This window comes from Wyeomyia smithii, chromosome 1 (assembly GCF_029784165.1).
Source record: "Wyeomyia smithii strain HCP4-BCI-WySm-NY-G18 chromosome 1, ASM2978416v1, whole genome shotgun sequence".
In the NCBI taxonomy this organism is placed as follows: domain Eukaryota; kingdom Metazoa; phylum Arthropoda; class Insecta; order Diptera; family Culicidae; genus Wyeomyia; species Wyeomyia smithii.
The window spans coordinates 25,088,500-25,112,699 of NC_073694.1; the positions used below are offsets into that span (position 1 = coordinate 25,088,500).

The 24,200-nt window shown below is 43.7% G+C and overlaps 5 protein-coding genes across 6 annotated transcripts in view; 2 read left to right on the forward strand and 3 right to left on the reverse strand.

Moving 5' to 3' along the window:
- Positions 1 to 1,196, reverse strand: part of LOC129729943 (DDB1- and CUL4-associated factor 10 homolog) — a 43,516-nt gene extending 42,320 nt beyond the window's left edge. The window contains exon 1 of the mRNA XM_055688873.1: positions 373 to 1,196. Coding sequence (XP_055544848.1) covers positions 373 to 557 — 185 coding nt within the window. The 5' untranslated portion in view covers positions 558 to 1,196. The remainder of the gene's footprint in view (positions 1 to 372) is intronic.
- An 864-nt stretch (positions 1,197 to 2,060) lies between these two features.
- Positions 2,061 to 3,052, forward strand: LOC129722266 (26S proteasome non-ATPase regulatory subunit 9). The gene is made up of 3 exons (XM_055675591.1): positions 2,061 to 2,278; positions 2,349 to 2,681; positions 2,741 to 3,052. Exons 1-3 carry the CDS (start codon positions 2,174 to 2,176, stop codon positions 2,969 to 2,971), a joined length of 669 nt encoding a protein of 222 aa, XP_055531566.1. The 5' UTR covers positions 2,061 to 2,173; the 3' UTR covers positions 2,972 to 3,052.
- LOC129722254 (pre-mRNA-processing factor 39) lies at positions 3,036 to 14,085 on the reverse strand. 2 transcript variants are annotated; one of them, XM_055675579.1, is made up of 8 exons: positions 13,987 to 14,085; positions 13,546 to 13,694; positions 12,177 to 13,314; positions 12,006 to 12,115; positions 11,823 to 11,948; positions 5,280 to 5,554; positions 3,859 to 5,214; positions 3,036 to 3,793 (listed from the first exon to the last, which is right to left on the reverse strand). In XM_055675579.1, exons 1-8 carry the CDS (start codon positions 14,030 to 14,032, stop codon positions 3,532 to 3,534), a joined length of 3,462 nt encoding a protein of 1,153 aa, XP_055531554.1. In that variant the 5' UTR covers positions 14,033 to 14,085; the 3' UTR covers positions 3,036 to 3,531. The 2 variants fall into 2 exon arrangements, with proteins under 2 accessions (XP_055531554.1, XP_055531544.1); XM_055675569.1 differs by having other exon boundaries at positions 12,006 to 12,118.
- A 3,337-nt stretch (positions 14,086 to 17,422) lies between these two features.
- Positions 17,423 to 19,842, forward strand: LOC129723090 (U3 small nucleolar RNA-associated protein 25 homolog). Its single transcript, XM_055677060.1, has one exon. It carries the CDS (start codon positions 17,542 to 17,544, stop codon positions 19,804 to 19,806), a length of 2,265 nt encoding a protein of 754 aa, XP_055533035.1. The 5' UTR covers positions 17,423 to 17,541; the 3' UTR covers positions 19,807 to 19,842.
- Positions 19,830 to 20,670, reverse strand: LOC129723100 (39S ribosomal protein L40, mitochondrial). Its single transcript, XM_055677072.1, has 2 exons — positions 20,511 to 20,670; positions 19,830 to 20,449 (listed from the first exon to the last, which is right to left on the reverse strand). Exons 1-2 carry the CDS (start codon positions 20,534 to 20,536, stop codon positions 19,876 to 19,878), a joined length of 600 nt encoding a protein of 199 aa, XP_055533047.1. The 5' UTR covers positions 20,537 to 20,670; the 3' UTR covers positions 19,830 to 19,875.
- Positions 20,671 to 24,200: the final 3,530 nt, after the last annotated feature.

Sequence of the window (24,200 nt, forward strand, 5' to 3'; positions counted from 1 at the left end):
AAAGTTTGCTTCGAATTTCATAGGAGTTTTATCACTAGGTACTTGAATTTTACAACCTTTTGAGTGTTCGATACTGACCACAAACTTGAACTTGTCGTTTAGAATTTATTTTTTAATTTAGAATTTATGACAATGCAGATCAAGTCTAAGGAATCGTTTATGAGCAGCAGTTTGTCTTCAACTTGAACTTTGTTGGCGCCGCCTAAACGCATAGAACAGTGAACGACAGACGCCGCGTGCGGTCTCGAAATTGGTTTCAAGATCGACTGGTTTCGCTTTTAGCATAAACACTACAGCACAGATGGCTGAGATGAGTTATTACAAAAACTAGTTCTTTCTATTGTAGGAAAATAAAACGGAAACAACACTTACCCATCCGGTGAGAACTCCAGGTTATAGGCCCCGCCGTACTCGCAGGTATTGCACGCATTCCGCTGGTCGTTCCAACTTTTCTTCGGCTCCAGCGAGTAGTAGATTGCACGGTGCACCGAATCGCCATCTCCGAAGCGTGCCGGAAAACCACTTTCTCGGCGCCGCAACCACGAGTGCAGTGTCATAATGAGGACGATGGCGTTCCCTTCACTCGAACCAGACTAGCGAAGTTGACCGCAAGGGCGGACACCGAAACCGCACAAAACTCGGGAAGAAAGCTGCTACCCACAAGCTCACAAGCCGACGTGAAAGGCAGAGTATTCACTGAAGCGTTTCCCGCAGCTGATTATCAAACAGCACAACTCAGCAGTTGTACCGTCTTTTTCACCATTAAGCGCGATTTGTCTAATAACAATACACTTTTCAACGAAAATTTTTACGAAAACATTTTTCAGCCTGACGATAAGAGGTTGAGAAAATAACTTTATCGACTTTTTTGACAGACGATATTTCGCACTCACTTTTTATTTTATATTTTGACACTTTCTCTCCTTCCCGGTCTCTCGGATCACTCACTCCCGCTTGTAAACAGACAAAAAAATAGCTCCCCTCTCACTGGTAGAGGACACAGATTCACAAACTGGTTGCTTGCCTCCAACGAGCTCAAGTATCCACCTCACTACACGTTAATCATCAAATTTAAGATCCGACCCAAGTAAGAACCAATTCCCATCCGACCCGCAACGAGTATCAAACAATTCTAAACCGTAATCACTCACAAACCCATAGGCTAGCAGCGGTGTGCTGTCCATAATCATGTGCAACATCATAATGAAGTGAAGCAACGTGTTGCATGACACAGTAGAGCAACATCGATCGCATGAGCGACCCCCCGGCTGCTCGGGCGGGAACTGTCAAGAAGTGTTGCCACACTGGAAAGTGATTTATTTTTGTATAAATTTGATACCGGGTCCTCTACGACGTCCACGCGGGACGAATGACCGTTTTGGTGTGGGTGGTGTGGTTCAAAAGAAATCAATCAATCCACGACGAACTGAAAATTGGCGAAATCAAGTACGGATTGAAGTAACTAGAAAGCCAACTCCCCAATGCAGGTGAAATCAGGCACACATGCTCTGACAGAAAATCTATCAGAGCTTCAGTTCTGGTAGACAATCTGAAGAACTTTACTATTTTTTTTTATTTTTATTATGAAACTTAGAAAAGTAAAAGCTAGCATTTTCGCAACCGAAAAATTATGCCAAACATTTTCAATGCTTTTTCTATGTCTAGAAGAGCAGCTACAGCGAAATCACCTTCTGTTTCAGGCCCGTATCACGTTAGTAACTTAGAGCGATTGATGAGTTGTTGAACAACCAAGCCGGAATCCAGACTGTTCTTCTGTGAACAATAAATTTCACCACGATAGTAATTTTTTGGTCCAATTATTTTCCACAGGTAGGATTTAAAAAAAGTACTGTTGAAAACATTATTTTAAAACTGTAGGCAGTAAAAAGCCAACACTTAAGTAACTAATAACGGAACCGGTCTGTTGAACAGTTCAAGTTGTTAAAAGATTTAGGTATTTTCTGTTTTCGTTGAGCGATTTTCTGTTAGAGTGTATGCGATGTAACTGAATAAAAACCTTGCAACATGTATGAAACACATTTCAAAAAATCAACAAATGCGCAGCAAACATTATTTTCACAGCTGTCAAAGTTGTGTTGTTTGTGCGCTTCGTCCTTTTGGAACCAAAATTTCTTGCAAACCAAATTTATTTGCGGTATAAAAAAGCACCACAATGGTTGTACCTTCAACAACCTCCCGGGACACCGTTCTGGAGTTGATCAAGCAGAAAGACTCAATTGAAGCAAAAATCAGTGACCAGGGCAAAATTTTACAGGCAGTCAGTATCTGTGTTTACTACAAATAAGCTTCGTCATTCAGTACAATTTCCCTCCTACCTTCCCTTCTAGAACCGAGTAGGCATGGACGATCCCCTAGTCGACGGCAATGGATACCCCCGAAGCGACATCGACGTCTACCAAGTGCGGCAGGCCCGGCATCAGATTATTTGCCTCCAGAATGACCTGAAATACATCATGAAACAGATCGAGCAAGGGCTGCACACGGTTCACGCTGAGACCGCCGCACAACAGCAGGAACATCTAGGTTCCACTAAGCTGCAGTCGATGGAAGTGACGGACGGTGATGGCGAAACCAGCAGCACGCAACTCGTAAGACCGGCTTCCGTGAAACCGATCGCCAAAGTCAATGTGGTTAGTGACGGTTCTCCGGCTCAAGAAGCTGTAAGTTAGTTTTTGCTTCTGGCTCGAACCTTGTTCTAATTGAGTTTGTTTCATTTTAGGGAATCGCTCTACGGGATGAAATCATCGAATTTGGTACGGTCAACGCGGGGAACTTTCGTGATCTCTCCCAGATTGCCGTAGTGGTTCGAAGCTGCGAGAATAGAACCATACAGGTGAAGGTCCGGCGTGATGGAGCGCTACTCGATCTACTACTGACACCGAAAAGCTGGTCCGGTCGTGGTCTGCTCGGGTGCAATATCGTCCCGATCGAATCCACCACTGTAAATTAAAATAGAATACCCAAAGCGTTTCTTTTCGTTCATTGTAAAAATATACACGAAAACACAAAAAAAGTTATCATCGATACACAATATCAGCTTTTATTAGATGTTCCCACTTTCTAAAAATATTTATCGTGCGTTATGTTGCTACAACACGTATTTGGGCTTCTCCGTACCCGCAGGACGAGGGCGAAAAACAAAACAAATGAAAACATGAGCAAAATTACTTGGTCAGCCGTGTGAAAGCTGCGGTGTTTTTTGTTAAATTTTTATTTTCAAGTTTTGCATGTGTGTCCGTGTGCTTTAAAATTAACCTCCGAATTTAAAACAGAATATGATGCCGCGTGTAAGCGAGCGGCGGAATTATAAGTCCCTTTCTACTATTACGATAAGTCAATCAAATGTGGCTTCTCTTCGAGAAGGAGCCAGCCAGTAGATAAAGTTAAAGGTTTTAATCCTACTATAAAACAAAATTATAGTTTGTGTGTATTAAAGTGCTATAGAACCCAGAAGCGGTAGCCAGCGGAAAAAAGAGACTAAAAGTACGACTAACGGTACCTGGGTAGGGTTTAGTAATAACTTCCGTATCCACTCCATTGGCTGTACCCACCGTAGCCGGATTGGGAATATTGTTGATTCCAGGTGCTGTAACCGTACGAAGAACTGTCCCCGTACTGGTACTGACTGGACTGTGTGGCGGTCGTTCCGTAGTAGGAGGGATTTGCGTAGCTGTAGCTTCCCGCTGCATAGCTGGGTGTCGAGCTGGTACCGGCCACTGCCGTCGTCGAGGCGGGTTCCTTCGCAGAGGTTTTCTTCGGTGGCGATTGCTCTCTGAAAGGAACAAAAAAAGTTAATATTTTCAGAGTAGAACCAAAAAATTTACAGAAATTAGTTACCTCTTTTTCTTGGCCTCATTTGCTTTGGCCATGATCAGCTGCAGCGATTTCTGTGCATCCTGTAGACCCTTGGCGGTGCTGCCGAAATCTTCCAGGAACTCGACCTTTCGCTGCGCGAACAATACCTTCTGATCCGGTTCGATACCGTCGCGTGACATAAAGTGATCCATGATTTCCAGCACTTCCTTTTCGTCGACGTTTTCCCGCTGTAGACACAAATCGATCAGCTGCAGGGCAACTCGCGTATTTGAGGAATCCTTCTCCAGATAAGCACGCAGCGCCTCATGAGCCCCATTCATGTCTTTTCTGATCTTGTTAAGAAACCGGGCATACTTGATAACCACATTGCCAGCGATGGTTCGATTTTTCGCCTGTGCGAGATAATCCTGATAAAGTTTAACACATTTTTCGTAATCTCCTCGACGACGCTCCAGATTAATCCGCCGGTAGCCGACTTGCATCAGATTCGGGCATACCTTCTCCAGGTTGGCCAGAATTTCGGCAGCCTTGTGCAGATTACCTTGCGTCTCCTCGAAGGCGGACCACATCATGTGCAAACTCGGCTTGTCCGGATGATGGATGGTGCAGGCGCGTTCGTACGCATCTCGAATCCGTGGAACCATCTCCGCTTCGTCCGAACGGTTGTCCAAATAGCGAATCAGCTTAAGCCAAAAATCATCGTACAAGGCGCACGCAATCAAGCAACGCTCGAACAGCACTAGAATCCGCTTCTCGTCTCCCTGGTCGATTTCGAAATCAAGATACTCTTTCCAGTTCTTCAGCTGGCACCGCTCGAGTGGTTTCACGTGGAAATATGGCCTTTTAATACCTTCTTCATAGGTCCATCGGGCGGTCACGGCAGCGACTGTCGCCTTGTGGATCTTCTTCCTTCTGGAAATAATTTTATCCTTAATGGATTCCGCTTCCTCCGGGCTGTTGACGTGATCGTCCGCTTCCTTTTCCTCCTCCGGATCGGTTTCCATTTTTTCCTCGGTCTTTTCCTCCGCCGGTGGTTCTTTGTTCTCTTTCTCATCCTCCTTCGTTGGCTCTTCGGCACTCTTGGGTTTAGCGTCAGCCGCATCCGACGACGGATCCTCTTTCAGCTCCGGTTCCTGACTTTTGTCTCGTTTGTCGGACGACGACGTTGTCGTTTTGTCTTTCGTTTTGGACGATGACTTGTGATCGTCGTGCTTGTCCGCTTTGCGTTCCTTGTCTTTATCGTGCGATCCAGCCCGTTTCTTTTCTTTCTCTTCCTTGCGCTTTCGGGCCGATTCCCGAACGTAGGCGCGCAGCTCAAGGAACTCCTCTTTGCTGACCAGGGTGTGCACCGGGTGGGTGTTAACCACTTCTTTGAAACTGCAATTTTTAGAAATGGAAAGTAACCTTCAAAAAAAGATTGAAGAATAATAAACGAAACTCACTGATCGAAATGATTTGCATATCCTTGGGTGGGTGTGGCCAACAGCCGATCGTGAAGCGCCACTACCCTGTCCGTTCGTTTGCCTTCGCCTTCCCACTTGATGTACGCTTCCCACAGTTTGTCGGAGCGAAACTCCAAGCCGCAAGCAACTAGCGCCCGCTCGAACTGCGACCGAATCAATACCTCATCATCCGCCTGATTCGTCTTCACGTGGGTCAGATAGTGAATCCACAGATCAACGGACAGTGGGATCGCCTTCAGGCCACGCTCGAATACCTGTCCAACCGCCAACCAAGAAGAGAAGAGAAAAGAAAAAAGGGGATGGCGGAAAAGAATTTTCCGTTGTAAATATTTGACTTATCTCATTGCACTTACATAGCGGGAGCTTTATTTTGTTTTCAAGGTTGACTAAAGTCGTTTTGGGGATGTGCGTACAGGCTGCAATACTTTTTTTGCTAACGAAGAGATCCCTAAGCTCCTACCGTAAAACGGAAATTACAAATCAAACCCTGCACTGAACCCTATATTACTAATTAATGGTGATTATTTGCTTTCTGGTCTCTGTTAAGGCTCTTTCTCGCACACTGAGGCCCTTCCTCTACCGGCTGGTCGCTGTTGTTGAATGATTCCTGGTAAAATTAAAAATGGTTTTCACCATTGCATGTGGATTATAAATTGTAATGTTTTATACAAACCAAAATTCACTGGATTCACGATGCGCTGAAAGCTATGGTCCAACTGAGAACGACGCTTATGATGGTGGAATTTCATGAAACGGATTTATTTGGTATTCGTTATTTGAACGATGAGTATTTTTTAAATGTTGATAATACAAAACATTCCATTTCAAAGTTAATTTTAATAGTTGAATAAATTCTTCACCAATTTCGCGCCTGGTAACTTTGGAGATCAGACAAGACTAAATTTCGATAATCGATCGAAATAAAGAAATAATTTTCCAAAAATTTAAAAAAAAAAATCTAAAGAAAAATTAGTGAAAACAGAGAGCTTGGAAGATGTAAAATGACTGTAGAAGAACTAAAAAAGCAACGCAGCTGAACTTTCCAAAGTCGAGAGCGAGTAGTGATCTATCGAATTAACTACAAGAAGGGCCACCCGCATTGTTGGGCCATAATTCTGTACGTCAAATTTTCCGTATCCTGTTTCAAAGATTGCACAAAGTAACCTTGGTAAGTATCAGACAAGTTTGAACTTTGCAAATATAAAGTTTGCAAATTTCAAGGCAACGTATGATCCAGTTGACCTCAACGAAAGGCGGCAACTAAGCTCGGAAAAGGTAAAAAAACGTGGTTACAGTTCAAGAGATCGTTTGGAGTCTTCGAGAGCTCGAAGGAGGAAACATTGAGAATGTAGCGCGGTATAATAGGCGCATGAAATGGTATGGTACTGGTATGAACAGGTATATCAATATGAGGATACTGTCAAACTGATAAAACACAGTATTTCACAGTGGGACACGTACGATCTGTCAGACTAAAAAGATCTGGTTCGTTGGAGGCGGGCCTGTTACTGGCCCATGATACCCCTGGTTGAAGGTGATAGACGACGAAACATGATTTGCGAGAGTATTTTGTGGATAAGCAAGATGCCGCGGTAGTTGTGGTCTTCCAGCTTGTCACCCTTCTTGTAGATGGTACAGACGACTCCCTCTCTCTACTCGTTTCTCTCCTCCACTCCACTCCACTCCTATCTCTACCTTCAAACTTGAAAAATCCCGAAGGGGGACATTCAGTTCCACTTGGGCGGCTTGAACGCGTCATGAGACACCATGACCTAAGAGAGATAAGCGAAAACAGAGAATTGTTTACAGAGTTTTGTGGTAATAACAACATGGTCATTGGTGGATCGCTTTTTCCCCACAAACCAGCACCTAAGGTAACGTGGGTTGCCAAACAGAAAACCAAATTAATCACACCCGTACTACCGACAAGGGAGAAAATGGATAAGCGCAGCATCCGACCATCACCTTGGTTTCGCTGAAATATATCTGCACGTCACACGTGTCCAACGACGAGAGGAGAAAGTTGGATGTCGTTACGACGTCCGCCGACTGGAGAACACCGAGGTGTTAAGGGCCTTTGTCGAACCACTTGAATCCCGAGCCTCGGAGTTGCCTGCTAGTGGAACCGTCGAAGAGCAATGGACCGGCTTCAAGGGCGCCTTCATCGCGACGAGTGATAAAACCACCGGCAAAGTGCAAATGGATTTCGGATGAAACTTAAAGGAAGATCGACGAGCATTGAGTGAGCGCGAACCAGAGCAGCTAAGACAAATGCCCGTCAACGATATGCTGAACTGGAAAAGGGTGTTAAATGCACTTGTAGACTGGACAAGGAAGCCTAGACTAACTTTCTGAAGCTGAAGGAGAAAACGCCGCCGCCAATCGTGATATCCGCTTGTTGTACGATATTTCTCGCCGGCTTAATGGTGCCAGGAAAGTAGAAAGATGCCACCAAAAGACAGAGCTGGTCAACTACTGACTGACCGTACTGAACAGCTTAAGCGATGGACTAAACATTTCAAACAGCTCTTCCGAGTTTCGAATGTCAGTGACCAACAAATACAGAAGCACATGACGCCAAAAAAACAGTTCGGCGTATCAATCGCGTCAACTCCGAAGCACCATCGCTAGATGAAATTGAAACAGCAATCAGAAATATGAGATGCTTAAAGCTGACATAACTTTGTCAACGTAGATGATGCATTAGCTATTTATCAACATATGGGAAACCGCAACTTTTTCGGTCGACTGAATGCAGGGCGTATTGGTCAAAGTCCCCAAAAAAGGAGACCTAACTGAATGCGGTAACTGGCGTGACATCACGTTGCTCTGTATTACTCTTAAGGTACTCTGTAAGGTAATCCTTAATCGGATCCGCTCTCGTTCGTTGACTTTGAAAAAGTGTAGAGCGTAGAGGAATTCAAGAGAAGCTAGCCCATCTCATCGGGGTTCAGTACGAGGTGTTTTAGTGCAGGGTGTTGCACAATGGATGCATTTTATTACTGCTGCTGTTTCTCATCGTTATGGACTAGACCAGCGGTTCTCAACCTTTTTTTTGTCCGCGTACCCCTTGGCGATATTTTTCATATCGATTGTACCCACTGGCTTGGAATGTTCTTGCCGAGTGGGAGAGAGTAATGGTAGATCATATTGTGGTAGTCTAGTTAAGGTTCCAAATCAAACAGTAGCTTATTTGATTGCTACAGTCATGTTTTAGGGGCTAGATTGATCAACAAATGAAATATTATAGAGAAAAATTGCTTTGTTCGCCATTACTGATTTTTTTTTTCGCGTACCCCCTGAAGGCTTTCGAGTACCCGCAAGGGTACGCGTACCCCAGGTTGAGAACCGCTGGACTAGACAATAGTTGGAGCGATTGATAGTAGACCAACTCGAGGATTGTTTTGGAATCCTTTAATATCGGAGCACCCAAATGACCTCGACATAGTCGACGACATTGTCTTGCTGACACAACGACCTCTCCGAGGGCTCCCAGGTAGCAGATTTTCTCAGTCAATGCAGCCAATATCAATCAGTAAGGCCAAAGGTGCGGATCAGTGAGGCCAAAGGTGCCTTCGTAGGTTTACGAAACGTTTAACACTCAAATCAAACGTTGAATCCGTATTGCTGCACGCTTGTGAAACGTGGTGCAGGTATTTGTTAATCGTCACCTGCGATACATTATTCCAGCCTCGTGGCCTGACAACTGGATATCTATCGAGGAGCTCCATCGTCGATGTCATCAACGGCCGATAGCGACAGAAACTCGATAGCGTAGGTGGAAGTAAATCGAGCACACCTTGAGGAAAGGAGCGAACGAGATCTGCAAAGAAGCACTCGACTGGAATAAGCAAGAACGACGCAGCTTAGTCAACAACATACGGGCTGTCGACCTATCCTGGCGACCGGTGAAAGCCATGGCGGATGACATTCCTTGGTTCTGCCAGACCCACGGACACAGACCGATAAAATAAAAATCTGGAACTGATTCAGTGCTGTGCGCTAACCAGCATATCTCTATCATATTTGAAGAACACCTTTGGCAATTCGTCAACTATGTTGTTATTCAGCTCCCAACGAACTTCATGAACAAAGAGGATTGGTACTCGGCCATATGTTGATTTGTGCTTTTAGATCAGTTCCTGTTTCGCTTCTGATGGCTTTATTGCCATTTAGGTGTTCATCGAAGTACTCCTTCCACCTGTCGACCACATCGCTGGCATCCGTGAGAAGGTTCCCATTCGGGTCGTTGCACATGTCGGCTTGCGGTGCATAGCCTTCGAGACTGGTTCGCCTTCTAATAGCACTTCCGCTTATCGCTGGCACAGTACTTGTCTTTCCTCGTCGAACTGTCCAGGTATACCGTTCAAGCCCACTGCCTCGCGTTCCCCGTCAAAGCAGTCATTTCTGTCGATTAGTGCCTCTACTCCTAGTAGCGCCATTGCGGTCTACTTAAAGCTATAGAAATTCTGCACCCGCTGTCTCGAGAGGCGATGCGCTAAAGTCCCTCCGCCCGAACTGTTGCGCGCATTTCTCCGCACCCTGGGAGTACCAGAGCTACTTGATGTTGAGCTGCGGGGTTCGGCTATGTCACTGTCGACAGTTTCGAGTGCAAGCATACTGCACATAAACCAATAGCCCCAATTTAAAAACCACACTGCAATTGATGGGCACGTTGGTAATGTCTGAGAACCGGCCGCAGATGAGAACATGGTCACTTTGGTTTGCTGTGCTTTGGTCAGGTAATCTCCATTGGATGTCTTTGCGGGAAAAGAAGGTACTTCGGACCACCAGTCCTTGGGAAGCTACAATGCACAATGGTCCAGAAACCGATTTTAGGGGGAAAATTGAATGAAGAGCTCGGAAGCAATATTTTAGAGAAAAACTTTCGTCTACAAAGTTTTAAATTAAATATTTTCGCGATCGAAGATTCATTGTCGTAATTTACTTGAAAAGTTTAGCGTAAAATGTATTGTTGTGGCCAAAATGCAAACTTACAAAATTGTCCCATTTGTAATTTGGGAGCTTCAACAGGAGTTCCAAATAATTACTCTCAACAGATTCGCTTGGCCGAATGTTCAATTTGACTAATTCATTGGCGCAAATAACATATCTATAAGTATGTCAGGACAATTTCCAATAAAACTTACAAAATTGTTCCAATGGCAGTTTGAAGCTTCAAAAGAAACTCGGAATAATTTACTTTTAACAAATTCATTGGACCGAATGTTCGAAAAATGAATTCCCTGACATTCCTTGATTTTCCAAGTTTTCGACACCCTGTTATAAGTATCCAGGTAAATCTCAAATAGATTAAGTGTTCAAACCTACACCAGAATGTTTCTATTGGCGAAGTTCTAAAAAGCAAATTTAAGGGTATTAAGCAAATTCAGTATCAGTTCGGAGCCTTCATGAACAGCAGTAATAGTTAATTCAGCTTCACCTGCCGTGAAAAATCTACCTAAACCAATACGCGTTGTGCTGTTACAACTGTCTCAACGGAGCTGACTCCTTCTGATGTTGTATACCTAGAACCTAAATGGAAAACTTGAATTTGATTATGGTTAGTTGGGCATAGAACCCATATTAAATTTTTAAAATGATTCAAAAACATATTTCATTCACTTCATTTTCTATTCTATACTTACTGCAATATGTGCGAGAGCGGGACCAGTTAGAATAAGTATTTAAATTTACACTTTACTATAATTGATACATCAGAATGTACAGAGCAAGCGTGAAGCAGTAAACTGTTTCGCCCAAGTTTCGTACCTTAAAAATCACAAATAATCACCAAAAATCTGTCTCTTTTTTTTCAAATAGAATACAATCGTCGCTAACATACTATTCACTGATCTATTTTCTGCTAAAGCCGACGCGAAAAACTAGCTCCCGAATGTAAACCTTAAAACTATCAAGAACAAAAATGACTTCCATGATCGATCATGAGCCGCCCGCCGGGAAATCGAAATCAGAAAAAAAAATCAAACACCGCAAGCAACTCATGAGCGAACACATTTTGCTGAGCGTGCCGTGATCAACTGCAAACACATGTCCAATTTCTTTCCAATCCAGACGGATTGCAATTCCTCCGCTGTATATTATAGCAAAATTTCTGTCGAGATAATTCACAATACTTCTTGCTTGATAATAGAAGCCGCCCGCCACTGTTCCGGTTCCGCAGGTACATCACATTCCACCGAACCGGACCAGTCCGGGCAGCTGTACAACACATAGAGTAGAATGACAACAAATTAATAGCAACAAAATATATAACATCATCTGTTTGCTCTCGCAGCCTACGGCTTTTTCCCCGGGTTGGTGATGCCAGCCGATGCGATGTGAAGTGAAGTGCATTTTGTGATCGGAAAATGTGTTTTTTAATAATCTGTTCTGTTCTGACCGAAACCAGGCGAACATACGAAGAAACATGGCGGGGGCGGCGCTCGCAGGCCATATGTTGTTGAAAGGTAAAGAATAGAAGGAACATGAAAACAACGCTACGAATCGATTCCCACTTACCTCCTCGCATTTGCGCTTGCTGCCCTTGCGCTTCTCGTAGTCGGCGTACTTGCGCCAGTACCCGTAGCAATACGGATAGTGCGCCAGGAAGGCATCGTAGGCCTCGCGGGCTGCCTCGATGTCGTTCTGTCGGAAAGAAATCGTTGTTTATTGAGTTGGGCTTAGAAAAGACAAATTGTTTACCTCTTGGTCTACATATTGCAGCAAATATGTCCAGGCGGTGAAATCGGATGAATCGTCATTGACAGCCTTCCAGTACTTGTCTAAATCTGGCAGTTTTTTCTTTTCCGGCTCTGCTAAGAGAGGAAAAATAATTAATTCATTGAGAAGCGAATTGAGAGCTCTATCAATTACCTGCAGGAATTTCCACTTTGGTTTTCTTCTCTGGGGCTTCGACTGTTTTTTCCGCTGCAGTTTCTTCTTTCTCTAACTTTCGCTTTGTTGATTCTTTTTTCTCTTTGTCACTTTCTTTCGGTTTCGGGGCGGGTTCACTTTCGGGAGCCGCATCTGTTGCCGGTTTGTTTGCTGGTTCTGAAGCTGTGCTTGCTTTGGGTCCTTCCTTCGAAAGCCTTATCTTTTTCGCCTTGGGAGGCTTGTCATCGGCGACAGCATCGACCTTCTTCGCTTCTGGGAGTTCTTCGTCGGAAACGTTATCGGTGTCTTCTGGGAGTTCGGCTTTTTTCGCTGCGGGCAGCTCGTCATCCGATACATTATCGGTATCAGCCGGGAGTTCAGCTTTCTTTGCAGCTGGCAACTCTTCGTCTGACACATTGTCCGTGTCAGCCGGCAGGTCGGCCTTCTTGGCTTCCGGCAATTCTTCGTCGGATACGTTGTCAGTATCGGCTGGGAGTTCTGCCTTTTTGGCCGCCGGCAACTCCTCATCGGACACGTTGTCTGTGTCCGTGGGCAGCTCTGGAACCAGTTTCTCTGATGAGTGTGGTAATTCATCTTCCGATACTACCTCCGCGTCGGGTGGTAGCTCGGCAAGCCGAGGTCCAGGCAATTCATCGTCCGATACCTCCTCGGCGTCTTGAACCTGAGTCTGTGCCGGTGGAGGTAATTCATCTTCGGACACCATCTCCGCGTCTAGATCAGTATTTTTGGAATCCTCTTCGGTGAAACCGTTTGCTAAGCTTTCCGCCAAAGCGTGATCACTGCTACCGGTGACATCGTCCGTCCGGTCTCCATTCAGTTCGACTTCAGCTTCCACTTCAGCCGGTTCATTTATCGCTTCCGGCTCGTTTTGTGACTCGGGTAAACTGTTGGCGTTTTCCTCGACTGCTAAATCGGCTATGAATACGTTTTCCTCCGCAACAACAGCTGCCTCTGGTTCTTCTCTTACGGCAGTGGCATCCGCGTCTTGAAATTGCTCGAATAGATTGGTTGAAGTAGTCTCTTCGGTCAGTTTGTGTTGCTCGCCTTCCAGTACCGGAACAATCAACCCTTGAAGCTGTTCCATAACTTGTTTAGTGTCCGGCTCATCGGAATCCATCTGAAATCATAAAATTCACACTTAGAAATTTTCAAGCTAGATAACCTATAATTAAGACTCAAACAATATATCAGTTGGCCCTTGCGAAGTCTTCTCGGAAAATAGGGCGAATCGCCCCTTCTCTCGGAAGCAAACGGAACAACGTCACGTTTGCTCACAAACTCGCAATCGTTATCATCCTTTTAGAAGCGTTTTACTAGTGAACATGCCAATCAAATATCGTAATCATACCTCTTCAGCGACCGTTCGCTGCTGCACCGGTTCTTCCACCTCCGGTAAAACCTCCGTCTTCTTAGTGCGCCGAGACGATCGGGTCGGGGTGGGGGCAACCACGGCCGGCTGTGGTGTCTTACCTCGTCGGGAACGCGTCGATCGACGCCCTGAAAAATTTTCAATAATCAACAATCGCAAATCGTTTCCACGCGACGAAATGATGAAATGAAAAAGAGCAAAAAACAGCACACGCAACACAGAGAAAATTAATGGCGGCAGCCCAGCCGTCTGATAGCGCGACTCCTCGCCGATGGAGATAGCAATTTTGATTTGTAAATTTTTCAATGAAAAAACGTGCGTTTCGCGCGTATTTCACCACTAATCGAATTATTACGATTCGAACTTCCGAATTGCACTACTTTGAGTGGTGGAAAAAACCTATTTGTACGCTTAAATTACCTGTTTCCTCCGGAACGGCAACGTCCTCGTCACTTACGCTGGCCATCTTTTTTTGCTTTTCATCTTGCGCTTCTCGTTCGTCGTCGTCGACAACGTCGTTGTCGACCCCGGCTGACAGCAGTGTTGCCGCCGTTGTCACAGTTCACCCATAAACAAACTAGCGATTTGGGGCGTATTTTATTTTTCAATTGAAAAATCGAAGGACAATAATCCGTATGAATAAAAGCGTTTGCTTTCCTCATCCCGTGCAAATCTTACGGGAGAAGCAGAGTATCTTCTTTTATTCATACGGCCTAATGACATGAAATTTTAAAAAAATCACGTTTTTCTCACAAAATTATCATGCATTAAGTTGAAAATTGGAGTTTTCAACTAGCGACATTCGATTTTTCTCTCATACCGTACATTATACCTAACGTCGGAAGTAATGCACTGTTTAGGAAATCAGAAGCGCTATACAGCGCACTACTTCCGACGTTGAGTATAATGTACGGTATGAGAGTAAAATTGAATGTCGCTAGTCGACAACTCCATTTTTCAACTTAATGCATAATACACTCTTTTACCTGATATATAAAAATCAGAAATCCGTGAGTGGCTAAACAACCCAATTGTCGAAACATTTAAACCTTTAGTTAAAACTGGTGATCCAGAAGTTGTTTCCGCTGATAAAATTATTTGACGTGCATTTTATGTGGCACAAAAATTAATGAAAATATTTTAAAATTAATAACTATAAATGGGTTGTTTAGCTATTCACGGATTTCAGATTTTTATACATCTGTTGAAAGAGTGTAATTTCCTGAGCAAAACGTGTTTTTTTTCCAAAGTTTCATATTGTCCTTCGATTTTTATATGAAGAATCAAAATCGCTCTAAGTCGCGTGAATGACAGTTGGTTTTTGGGCGAACTGTCATTGTAGCGATTTCAAACTCACTTCAAACAGTTTTAATTTGTGATTTAAAAATTGAAAGACAATAGACAACATTGTCCGCTAATTTCTCAGGTCATCGCCTTTGTGATGTCAGAAAGCGATAGACCATCTCACTGAATCTCTATAACCTCATTTTCCTGACTTTGTTTACATTTTGGACTTTGTACTTTTTTTCTGGTGGAGCAAATGCTGCACGATTTATAGTTGGTCGGCGTGCGACCAGACCGAGCCTAGCGCCATTTTCTTAAAAATTGAGTTATTAGCACCAGTGGATTGCAAACTGCTGAACTATGTTCCATTAAAGAATGGAATCATTTGAACAGTTCATAGGCGTGGTAAAGTAAAAAATCTCTGTTGCACTTTGTAAAAAGAACGAAATTGCGTTCGACCAGAGTGAACCATGAACACAGACATGGTATCTAAATAAAGTGATTGTTTGTGATTTAAAAGCTAACTTCATGCTTGTCATTCTCCTCAGTATGTGAAAAGAGAGGAGAAAAAATTCACCGCGCACTTTCCTTCCAGTATGTGCCTGCGTGTAGCAAATGCTTACACCACACTGCTTCTTTCTCACTCCAAAGTGTCTCAACCTGCTTACAGAGAGACAAACACACTTCCAGCTCACCCCACATCTGATAGAAACAAGAGGGGTGAATCACTCTACAGAGAAAACGCAGAAGTGCACAACAGTGTCCACTGGCGAGAAGTCCGGAAGGTGAAAAAAACCTACCGGGCAAAAATGTAGTCCTCGTGTAGCTACGAGCGAATTCCACCAGAGTAAATTCGACCGGCACGAGCGGCACGAGCAACGCAGTCTATTTTTTTTCTCCCAATCTCTTTTCCTCTTCTGCCATGCTCAAGAAATCAACTGTGAAACGCACCGCAGATAGCTCTGCAGTGTAATTATTGTGCGTGATGTCCACACGTGTGAGAAGGTACACTACAGTTCATTGTCTCGAAAGACCGCAGTGCGTTCAGGTAGCACAACAGATAAAAATCGTTTGTCGCTCTCTTCTAGCATGAGCGTATTGTTTTGCTCTTTAGTGTGACGGCAGTTGTCTCCGCAGTGCAAGATGTTCTCCTGCACTCTAGAGGTTTACTGAGGAGAAAAGACAAGCATGGCTAACTTTGCGCTTTATTTTAATCAGTAACTGATTTCTCCGCTTCGGACAGCTCGTTAATACGACTGTCAGAGCCGGATTTACGATTGTGGAGGCCCGGGGCCCAGTTTACAGTGGGGGCCCCAGAATAAAACAAACCCGTTTTTTTATCGTACGAGTTAAAAACACTTATTTCTCATTGAAAAGTTACCAAAAATTTGCTAGAATTTTTTCTTACGAGTTTTTTTTTGCAGAGAACTTATTGATTGAATAATCAACAATCAGTTCCTTCAGAATATTGTACTCTCAACCTCACAATGCTAAGTTTGACAGCCTTTCACTCTTCATAGTCGTACGCAACCTATTTTCAATCAGTTTCATCTTCGATAAAGACCTTTCTCCAGTTGCGTTCGAGATCATTAGGCTCAAATAAATAAATGTATGCAACTGCTCGAAATCCGGAATTTTTTTCTTGATATCTAAAAAATAAACACCTACCGCAATTCGAAAAAAATGCGATCCGCAAGCAAAAATTTGCACACAATTTGAGAAAGACTGCGCAAATATAAGGCTACGCTGGCAATAATCTACAGAACCTAGGAAAAAACTAGGGGTAAGCGGGGTAAGACCGCCCCCTTAAGCAATTCTGTTTATAGAAAAAAAAGTTGCGGCTGCAATTTCATTTTTTCTTCGCTAAGAGGTTCTTCTATTCAATACCCGCATTTAAAAAATAAGAACTGAAATATTTTTGTTTATTTTCCAGTTTTTTTCAATTTTTAAAAATTCATTGAAAATGTGCAGATCTTTTTCATGCGGGGTAAGCCCGCCCACCAGCGGGGTAAGATCGCCCACCATTTTTTGAGGATAAACAATATTTTTAGGGCCGAAACGGTTGATTTTATCGGTATAGTGTCTCTGACAAAGTTGTGGATGGTATTTTTTTTCGTGTATTTATGATAAAAGGACATTCATTAAGCCCTGCTCATTACATGTTTGCATTGAATTAACAATAATTTCAAACACGATTAATTTATGGGTGAGATCAATCATCCTGATTGATCTCAATCACTCTGCTAAGACGCTCGTTATAGATTTTCTAAATTTATGGGTGGTCAAACTTCAAATGCTAATTACTCAAAACAATGTGTTTGGCGCTTGGCACGGTCTGGTCGCACGCCGACCAGTTGTTCTTAATGTACTGGCACCTCACGGACAACATTCACAAGGCATTTTGGTCAGAATTGAAATGATTTGCTATAATTGAGACCAAAACTGCATCGTCCGAAGGTAAACAAAGTTACCAGTAGCTGTCAAACTCAAATGCGTGACGTCGCCGTGCGATGGTCTATAACTGGTTTGTCGACGACACAAATCGGTGAAGTCGATCGAAAAATCGAAAAAAATTTCAAGAGGGTATCGAAAAACGCGTGGCGCTGTTTATTATTGTTTTTTTTTTTTTCTTATTCTATACCGTCGAATCCATCGTGAATTTGTCTATAAAATAAAGTTTCTCCAAGAAAAATGGTGAACCGACGCAAACCACCCGGTGGTCGCGGACGCCGTAGCCAGCAGTTTCTCTCAGCGGCAGTGAAAAAGCAACGACGCAAGGAACGTGCCCAGCGGGCACCAGTTTCCCGCTTCAAGAAAAACCTGAAACACATCGAGCGTAGCAAGGAGGCAAATGAGGCTCTCCGAAGGCAGCAGGATGCGGAACGGAAATACAAGACCAAGATGAATGGTCCAACGGATGAGGACCAACTGGCTGAAGATGGTTTACTATCGAGTGACGCGGCGGAGGATGAGGAACGTGAAGATGATTTTGAGGTTCTGATGAAAACTTTGGACAAAGGTCGCAAAGGTGCCGGTAAACGGGAGGAAGCGATCGAAAGTGATGAGAGTGAAAGTGACGAGGAGGAGGAACAAATGGAGGCGGAAAGTGGTGAGGATTCCGATGGCGAAAGTGGCTCTCAATCTGGTGAGTCCGGTCATGAAACAGAAGACGAGGAACAAGCTCTTCAAGGTGATCCCTATTTGGCCCACGTGAGCTTCAATATCAGTAATCAAATGTTGGAATCACTGTCAGCCGATCCGATTGTGGTGCAGAAAAGTACCATCAAATTTAAAAAATTAGGTCAATTGATGGTGGAGATCCCTAAAGATAGTAGGGACAAAACAAAAAACAGCCTGCTTTTGGAGGATGACGAAACTTACGCTTCCGAAGGGACGATTCCTAAGCTGCTAGATTCCAGCGGTGAGTTGCATCTAAAGGAGAAGATTAAACGTCACTTGGATGTTCCGTTTTTTAACGATCTTCAAACGGAATGTTTTTCGGTGCTGAACAACTATCAGGATTTATACTATCCGGCAAGGACTTTAAACAACGGTGAGGAAATCCGTTTTGTCTACTGTTTGCATGCTTTGAATCACATACTGAAGGCCACATCTAAAATAATGCATCATAATTTAAAACTAGCTGAAGCCGCCTCCCGCAGCAAAAAAGGAAAAAAGAATAAATTGAAAATGGACGTTCCCATTCAAGAATACCGGGATCAGGGTTTGGTTCGTCCTAAGGTGCTAATAGTAGTACCGTTCCGAAGCGCAGCACTTAAAGTGGTAGAAATGCTGAAACAACTTTTCGCTGGCGACGATTCGAAAGCCGTTACCAACTACAAACGCTTTCAGACGGAGTACGGCGGTGACACGTTGTACTTTCCCAAGCACAATCCAAAGCCGGAAGATTACGAGCGTACGTTCGGTGGAAATACGGACGATAACTTTCGCATTGGAATCTCGTTCAGCAAAAGTTCAATGAAACTGTACACTAAATACTACAACTCGGATTTAATTGTGGCTTCACCCCTAGGGCTACGCATGACCATTGGAGCGGAAGGCGAATCGGAACGGGATTATGATTTCCTTGCTTCGATTGAATTGTTAATTATGGATCAATCGGAAATTTGTCTCGCCCAGAACTGGGATCACGTGATTCACTTGATAGACCATCTTCATCGGCAGCCGCAAAGTACCGAGCACTCGGACTTCTCCCGGGTTCGCTACTGGTGCCTTAACGGTTGGTCCCGATTCTACCGGCAAACGATTCTACTGGCTTCCCACGATCTACCGGAATTTCGATCGATCTTCAACAACAAATGTGTCAACTATAGAGGAAAAGTTCGGATCGCTAATCCCGTAAAAAGTGGTTCTATTCGGCATGTGGTCGTGCAAGTGCCCCAAACCTTTCACCGCGTTGACGTAAAATCCTTGGAGCAATCTTTCGATGCCAAATTCATGCACTTCACAAGCGTTCTACTGCCTCAGCTTCGATCGATTACGATGGCACGCTGTCTGTTGTACGTTCCGTCCTACTTTGACTACGTCCGGTTGCGTAATTTCTTCAAGAAGGAGGAACTAAGTTTCGTACAAATCTGCGAGTACTCGAAGGATGCCAAAATTGCCCGAGCTCGAGATATGTTCTTTCATGGTAGCACTCACTTCATGTTGTATTCCGAGCGGTCGCATTTCTTTCGTCGTCCTCGCATCAAGGGAATCCGCCATTTGGTGTTCTACCAACTGCCAACCTATCCGTCGTTTTACGCAGAGATGATCAACCTGATGGCCAACGATTATCAGAACCGGAAGGATGGAATCGATGCCAGTGCAATGACTGTTACTGTACTCTACACCAAGTACGATTTGCTACGGCTTTCAGCGGTCATTGGAACCGACCAGGCGGCCAAACTAGCGGCCAGTCCCAAAGCAGCACACACCTTCACCACCCTAAAGTAACAACTAATACAGTCAAACCCGTGTAGATTTCTAAAAGCTTGTTTTATTTTGCACTAACAAACGTCCCAATCAATCCCACTTTTTCGACACATCAATATACTCTCCATCGGGCATCTCGTAACCAGTGAGGGGTGGTGTCGAAACGGGTCCTTCAACTTTTAAAGGCAACAGCGCTTGATCTGGTTGAATCGCCTGCTGATAGAGTTCCTCCGACTCCAAGCGCAATTCGTTCAGGGCTTTCGTTTGTGCTGCCAGCACTCGATCGATCGCTTGATAGTCTGCCAACTTTTCCTGCATTTTATACTTGGCCCATTGCTTCTCCAACAGTATCCGCTGCTCCTGTTCCTCCGTACTGACCTTCAGTCCGGTTCGTTTTCGCTTGTCTTGTTCATCCAACAGTTCTATGGGGACTTCCAGCTCTTCGATTGGTTTCAGTTGGCGGGCATTTTTCTCCAGCCGGCGTATTTGTTTCTCCAGTCGCTTTCGTTTGCGTTCTTCTCTTTGCTTCAGGATCTGGGGATCGATTTTTTTCTTTTTCTTTAGTGGTTCCGCGCACAGCACTGGAGTGTAGTGAAAGCAGTGGGTGGTTCCCGTGTGGAGTGATCGGGCGACGGAAGAACGCACCGCCGGTTGAAGGGTGGATCTGTTGGTTGAAAGTATGCTGAGCTTAAGCCGCTAGCTCGGTAAGTTAGGAATTTACTTACCTTAAAAGTACGTTGATTAAAGACATTTTTAATTATTTCCTGTCCTAAATTGCAAATAATATTCTGTACTAGGTTCGCTTTGATAGCGAATTGAATAATTCAATCACAAGGATATAATTTGGTCTTGAAAAATGACAGATTTTATGAACAAATTAATGATAACAAGGGTTATTCAATTTGGTCGAAAAAAGAGAGTTCGAGCATATCTAGCGTGAGTCAGCAAAGGGGTGCAACTAGAAATTTTAGGGTTAATTTCTTCCCTTATCCAGCTTTCCACGAGCGGTAAAGGCGGACAGTTCACGCAACCTGAAACTTCCTTATCTAGAAGTTGTTGTTAAAATTGCCAAAGTCGATTTTCCGACTAATGTCGTACTTTGAAATTGGCTTTTTTGAAGGAGAACACTTTGTTGTACTGGAAGAAACTTAACTTTATTTAACAAATTTACAAAAGTCATCTTAACACTACAAGTTACACACGCGATTTATAACTATTCGAAAAAATCCTTATCTATAACTATCCCTAAAGATCATGGGCGTAGCCAGAATTTCAAATAGGGGGGGACAAGCTCTTCAAAATTTTAGAAGTAAAAAATGGTACACTAAGGTCGCTTTTTACGCGGCTTTTTTTACGTGGATTCTGGAATTTACGCGGACTTCGAAATTTACACGTTTTTCTACGCGGATTCCGGAATTCCCGCGTTTTTTTTTACGCGGCACGTATCCCCCGCGTAAAAGCGACTGTAGTGTGTTTTGAAAAATAGAAATAAATACTAGTCTTTAGTGATTGTTACATCAAGGCAACCAGTTGTCCTTGACATCAGAGTGGAAAATTTGATTATTCTTTGTCCAACCGTGAATATAAATAGATGTTCTTTACTAAAAACTCTTAAGTTCATTCAAACCTTCGGACATATTATTTTGGCGACGAGGATCTCAAGAATCCACGAACATGGCAGAAGATAGAGTTGATCAGCAGCTGCAACCGGGAATTCAAGATATGATCCACAAGATGACCCAAATTTTACAGCGGATAGCGGTCCAGCAGCAGCAGCAGCAGCGTCAGTATCAAAGCCCGGAGCAGATTTTGGACTCCCTCTTTTCGAACATCATCGAGTTTGTCTTCGACGAAGAAAACGGAGTTACGTTCGGACGTTGTTGTTGAACCACTACCAGGACCTCTTCGAGAACGATGCAGGCCAGCTGAATAATGCGGCGAAGGTACGTTTACTTCTCCGGAAGCTGGACACTCATTCGCACAGCCGCTATCTCAACTACATCCTGTTAAAGCTTCCCAAGGACGTGAAGATTGAAGACACAGTCAAGATTCTCAATAAAATCTTCGGACATCAAACGTCAAACGTCCCGGAAGCGGTTCATGTGTATTTTCAAGATTGTTGTTGACCATCTGCCGATGAACACTCAGCAAGCAGAGAGCACTCAGCCGCTGTTCAAATATTGTTGACCTCAGCGAGGTTTTCACCCGACGTAATGTGCTGAACGAGCGTTCAATCGTGCATGTTTCCATGGTAGAGCAAGTGCAATTTTAACTGCTTTCTGAGTCGCAGGGAAGAAAGAACGGGTTTTAGCTAGCAGGTCTATAAGATCCAACTCTTCCAAGTTCTTACGGTCTACTCTCATACTGCTGCAATGTTAATACAAAACTTCCAACTCTCCAACAAAATTGTCAACTTCATAAAAAATTACGAAATTTTCGGTTTTGCGCTTGAACTCTTCCAACGACATGCGTATTACGTTAGCGGGATGCAGCAAGGACAACGCGTAGGCAAGTGCACTATCTTCATCGAACCGTGTTTCCAGTGAGGTTACAAGAGAATCAAGGTAAGGAATTGTCACAGCTCGGTTCCAATACTCCAAACCAGTTGATGCAGGTGGATTTGCCCGGTACTTTTGCCGCTCCTGCCCCCCTCTGGCTACGAACCCCCTCCTGCCCCCCTCTGGCTACGCCAATGCTTAAGATGCCAGAGTTTTCATTAAAATTAGAGGAAATTTATTCATTTTCCTTCTGGCTCTAACGGGTCCTTCCATTGAACACATTACAAATTTTGTTCATTCTCCTATTAAGTCCTAACGTTAGAAAGAGAAAGTATACTTCTTATGCGCCTTGGTCCCTTCACATGGCAGTGGCTTATCCTAAAGTCCTAACTAAACAAAACTCTTAAAATACACATACTACGCGTGAGACCGTTTTCACGTTCCTCAGCATAACTCTATTCTAGAGGTCTCGCGCGGACCTAGCATGCTCCTAGTCAGCTCGATCGTGACTTATGGTCTGTTGCTATGATATCTTATATTTTCTCTCGCTTCTAAGCGCCACTAAATTATTCAATTGTAAAAATATCGCTTACGGAGCGACACAGTCCATTTTGACGTTTTCTGTAGGTTAGCAAATTTTCAATCCCAAGTCACGCATGCAAACGCTAGTAAAAAAAAGCAGCAGCAAGCGAAAACTGGCGTACGTTTACATTCTATCAGTTGCAGCCAATTTTCACTTCGCTCGGAGTGTAATCTCGTGAATTTCGCTTCACTCAAACTGTAAACTGCAGGCTGGTGAAATACCTGCGTGTTCCACCAACGGACAAATTTCGCAAGTGAAAATTTACGCTTTTTCACTTGTCAAATTTTTCACTTCGCTTGGAACTGTAAACTATTGTCGTTTTCGTTTTCGCGGTGTACTACACTCAAATGACACTCAAATGACACTTTTGACACCGAAAATGTTTTATTTGATTTTTCGTGTTACCCTTTTTCTGTCTCTCCCTACACTTTTTCTGTCACTGATGACACCCGAAAAAAGCAGAGTGTGCTGTAGGAAGTTACCAACACATTCACACGTATGTGTCAAAACTGGTTTGTTTTGGTTTTCGTTCCACGTGATAAAGTGTCAGGTAAATTTTCTCAGCACATTTGCGAGATGGATATATGAAATGGAAACGAGACAAAATGACGAATGCGATTATGACCAAAACAAAACGAATTGACAGCTATCCCATTATTACGCATACCAATGCAATGACACTGAAAATGTTTTATTTGAAGCTGCAAAGTATAGCACGGAAAAAGTGTAGTACACCGCGAAAACGAAACGACATATGCTTAAGTTGTTATGGCGACTGTGTACAGCGCGGCTATTTCGCTCACTCACCCGTGTTCACACCGGTCGTTGCTATCGTCTCTGTTTGACGTTTCATCCAGCATAAACCTTTAGCAGCGCTGTTACCGGGCTGTCAAATTTGAGAGCGCAATGCTTCCCGGAGGCCCGTCTACTATTTCTCTAGCACGTTTAGCAGGGACCGGTACGGTATGAAGTGATGATAGAGCGCTGCCAAACAGGGTATAGAAGCGCACTGTTAAGGACAGTGCTTTGGATTTTCGATATTTTTTCACGAATGGATGAAAAGATTTTGTTTCCAGTGGTTGTAAGAGTGATTTTTTAGCTATTTGGTTTTTCGTGTATTCAGGTTTGACAGTTCACACGGGAATTCTGACAGCTGTCAAAGTCTAATGTACTCAGTTTGGTTTGCCATTTCACCATGAACAGACTTATAAGTCTGAACGCCTGAACGCCTGAACAACGCTTACAAGTAATCGAATTTTTTTACCAAAATTCGTCCTCTGTGAAAAATGTTTTCGCGCATTACGACCATTTTATGGTCGTCATAATCGACCTAC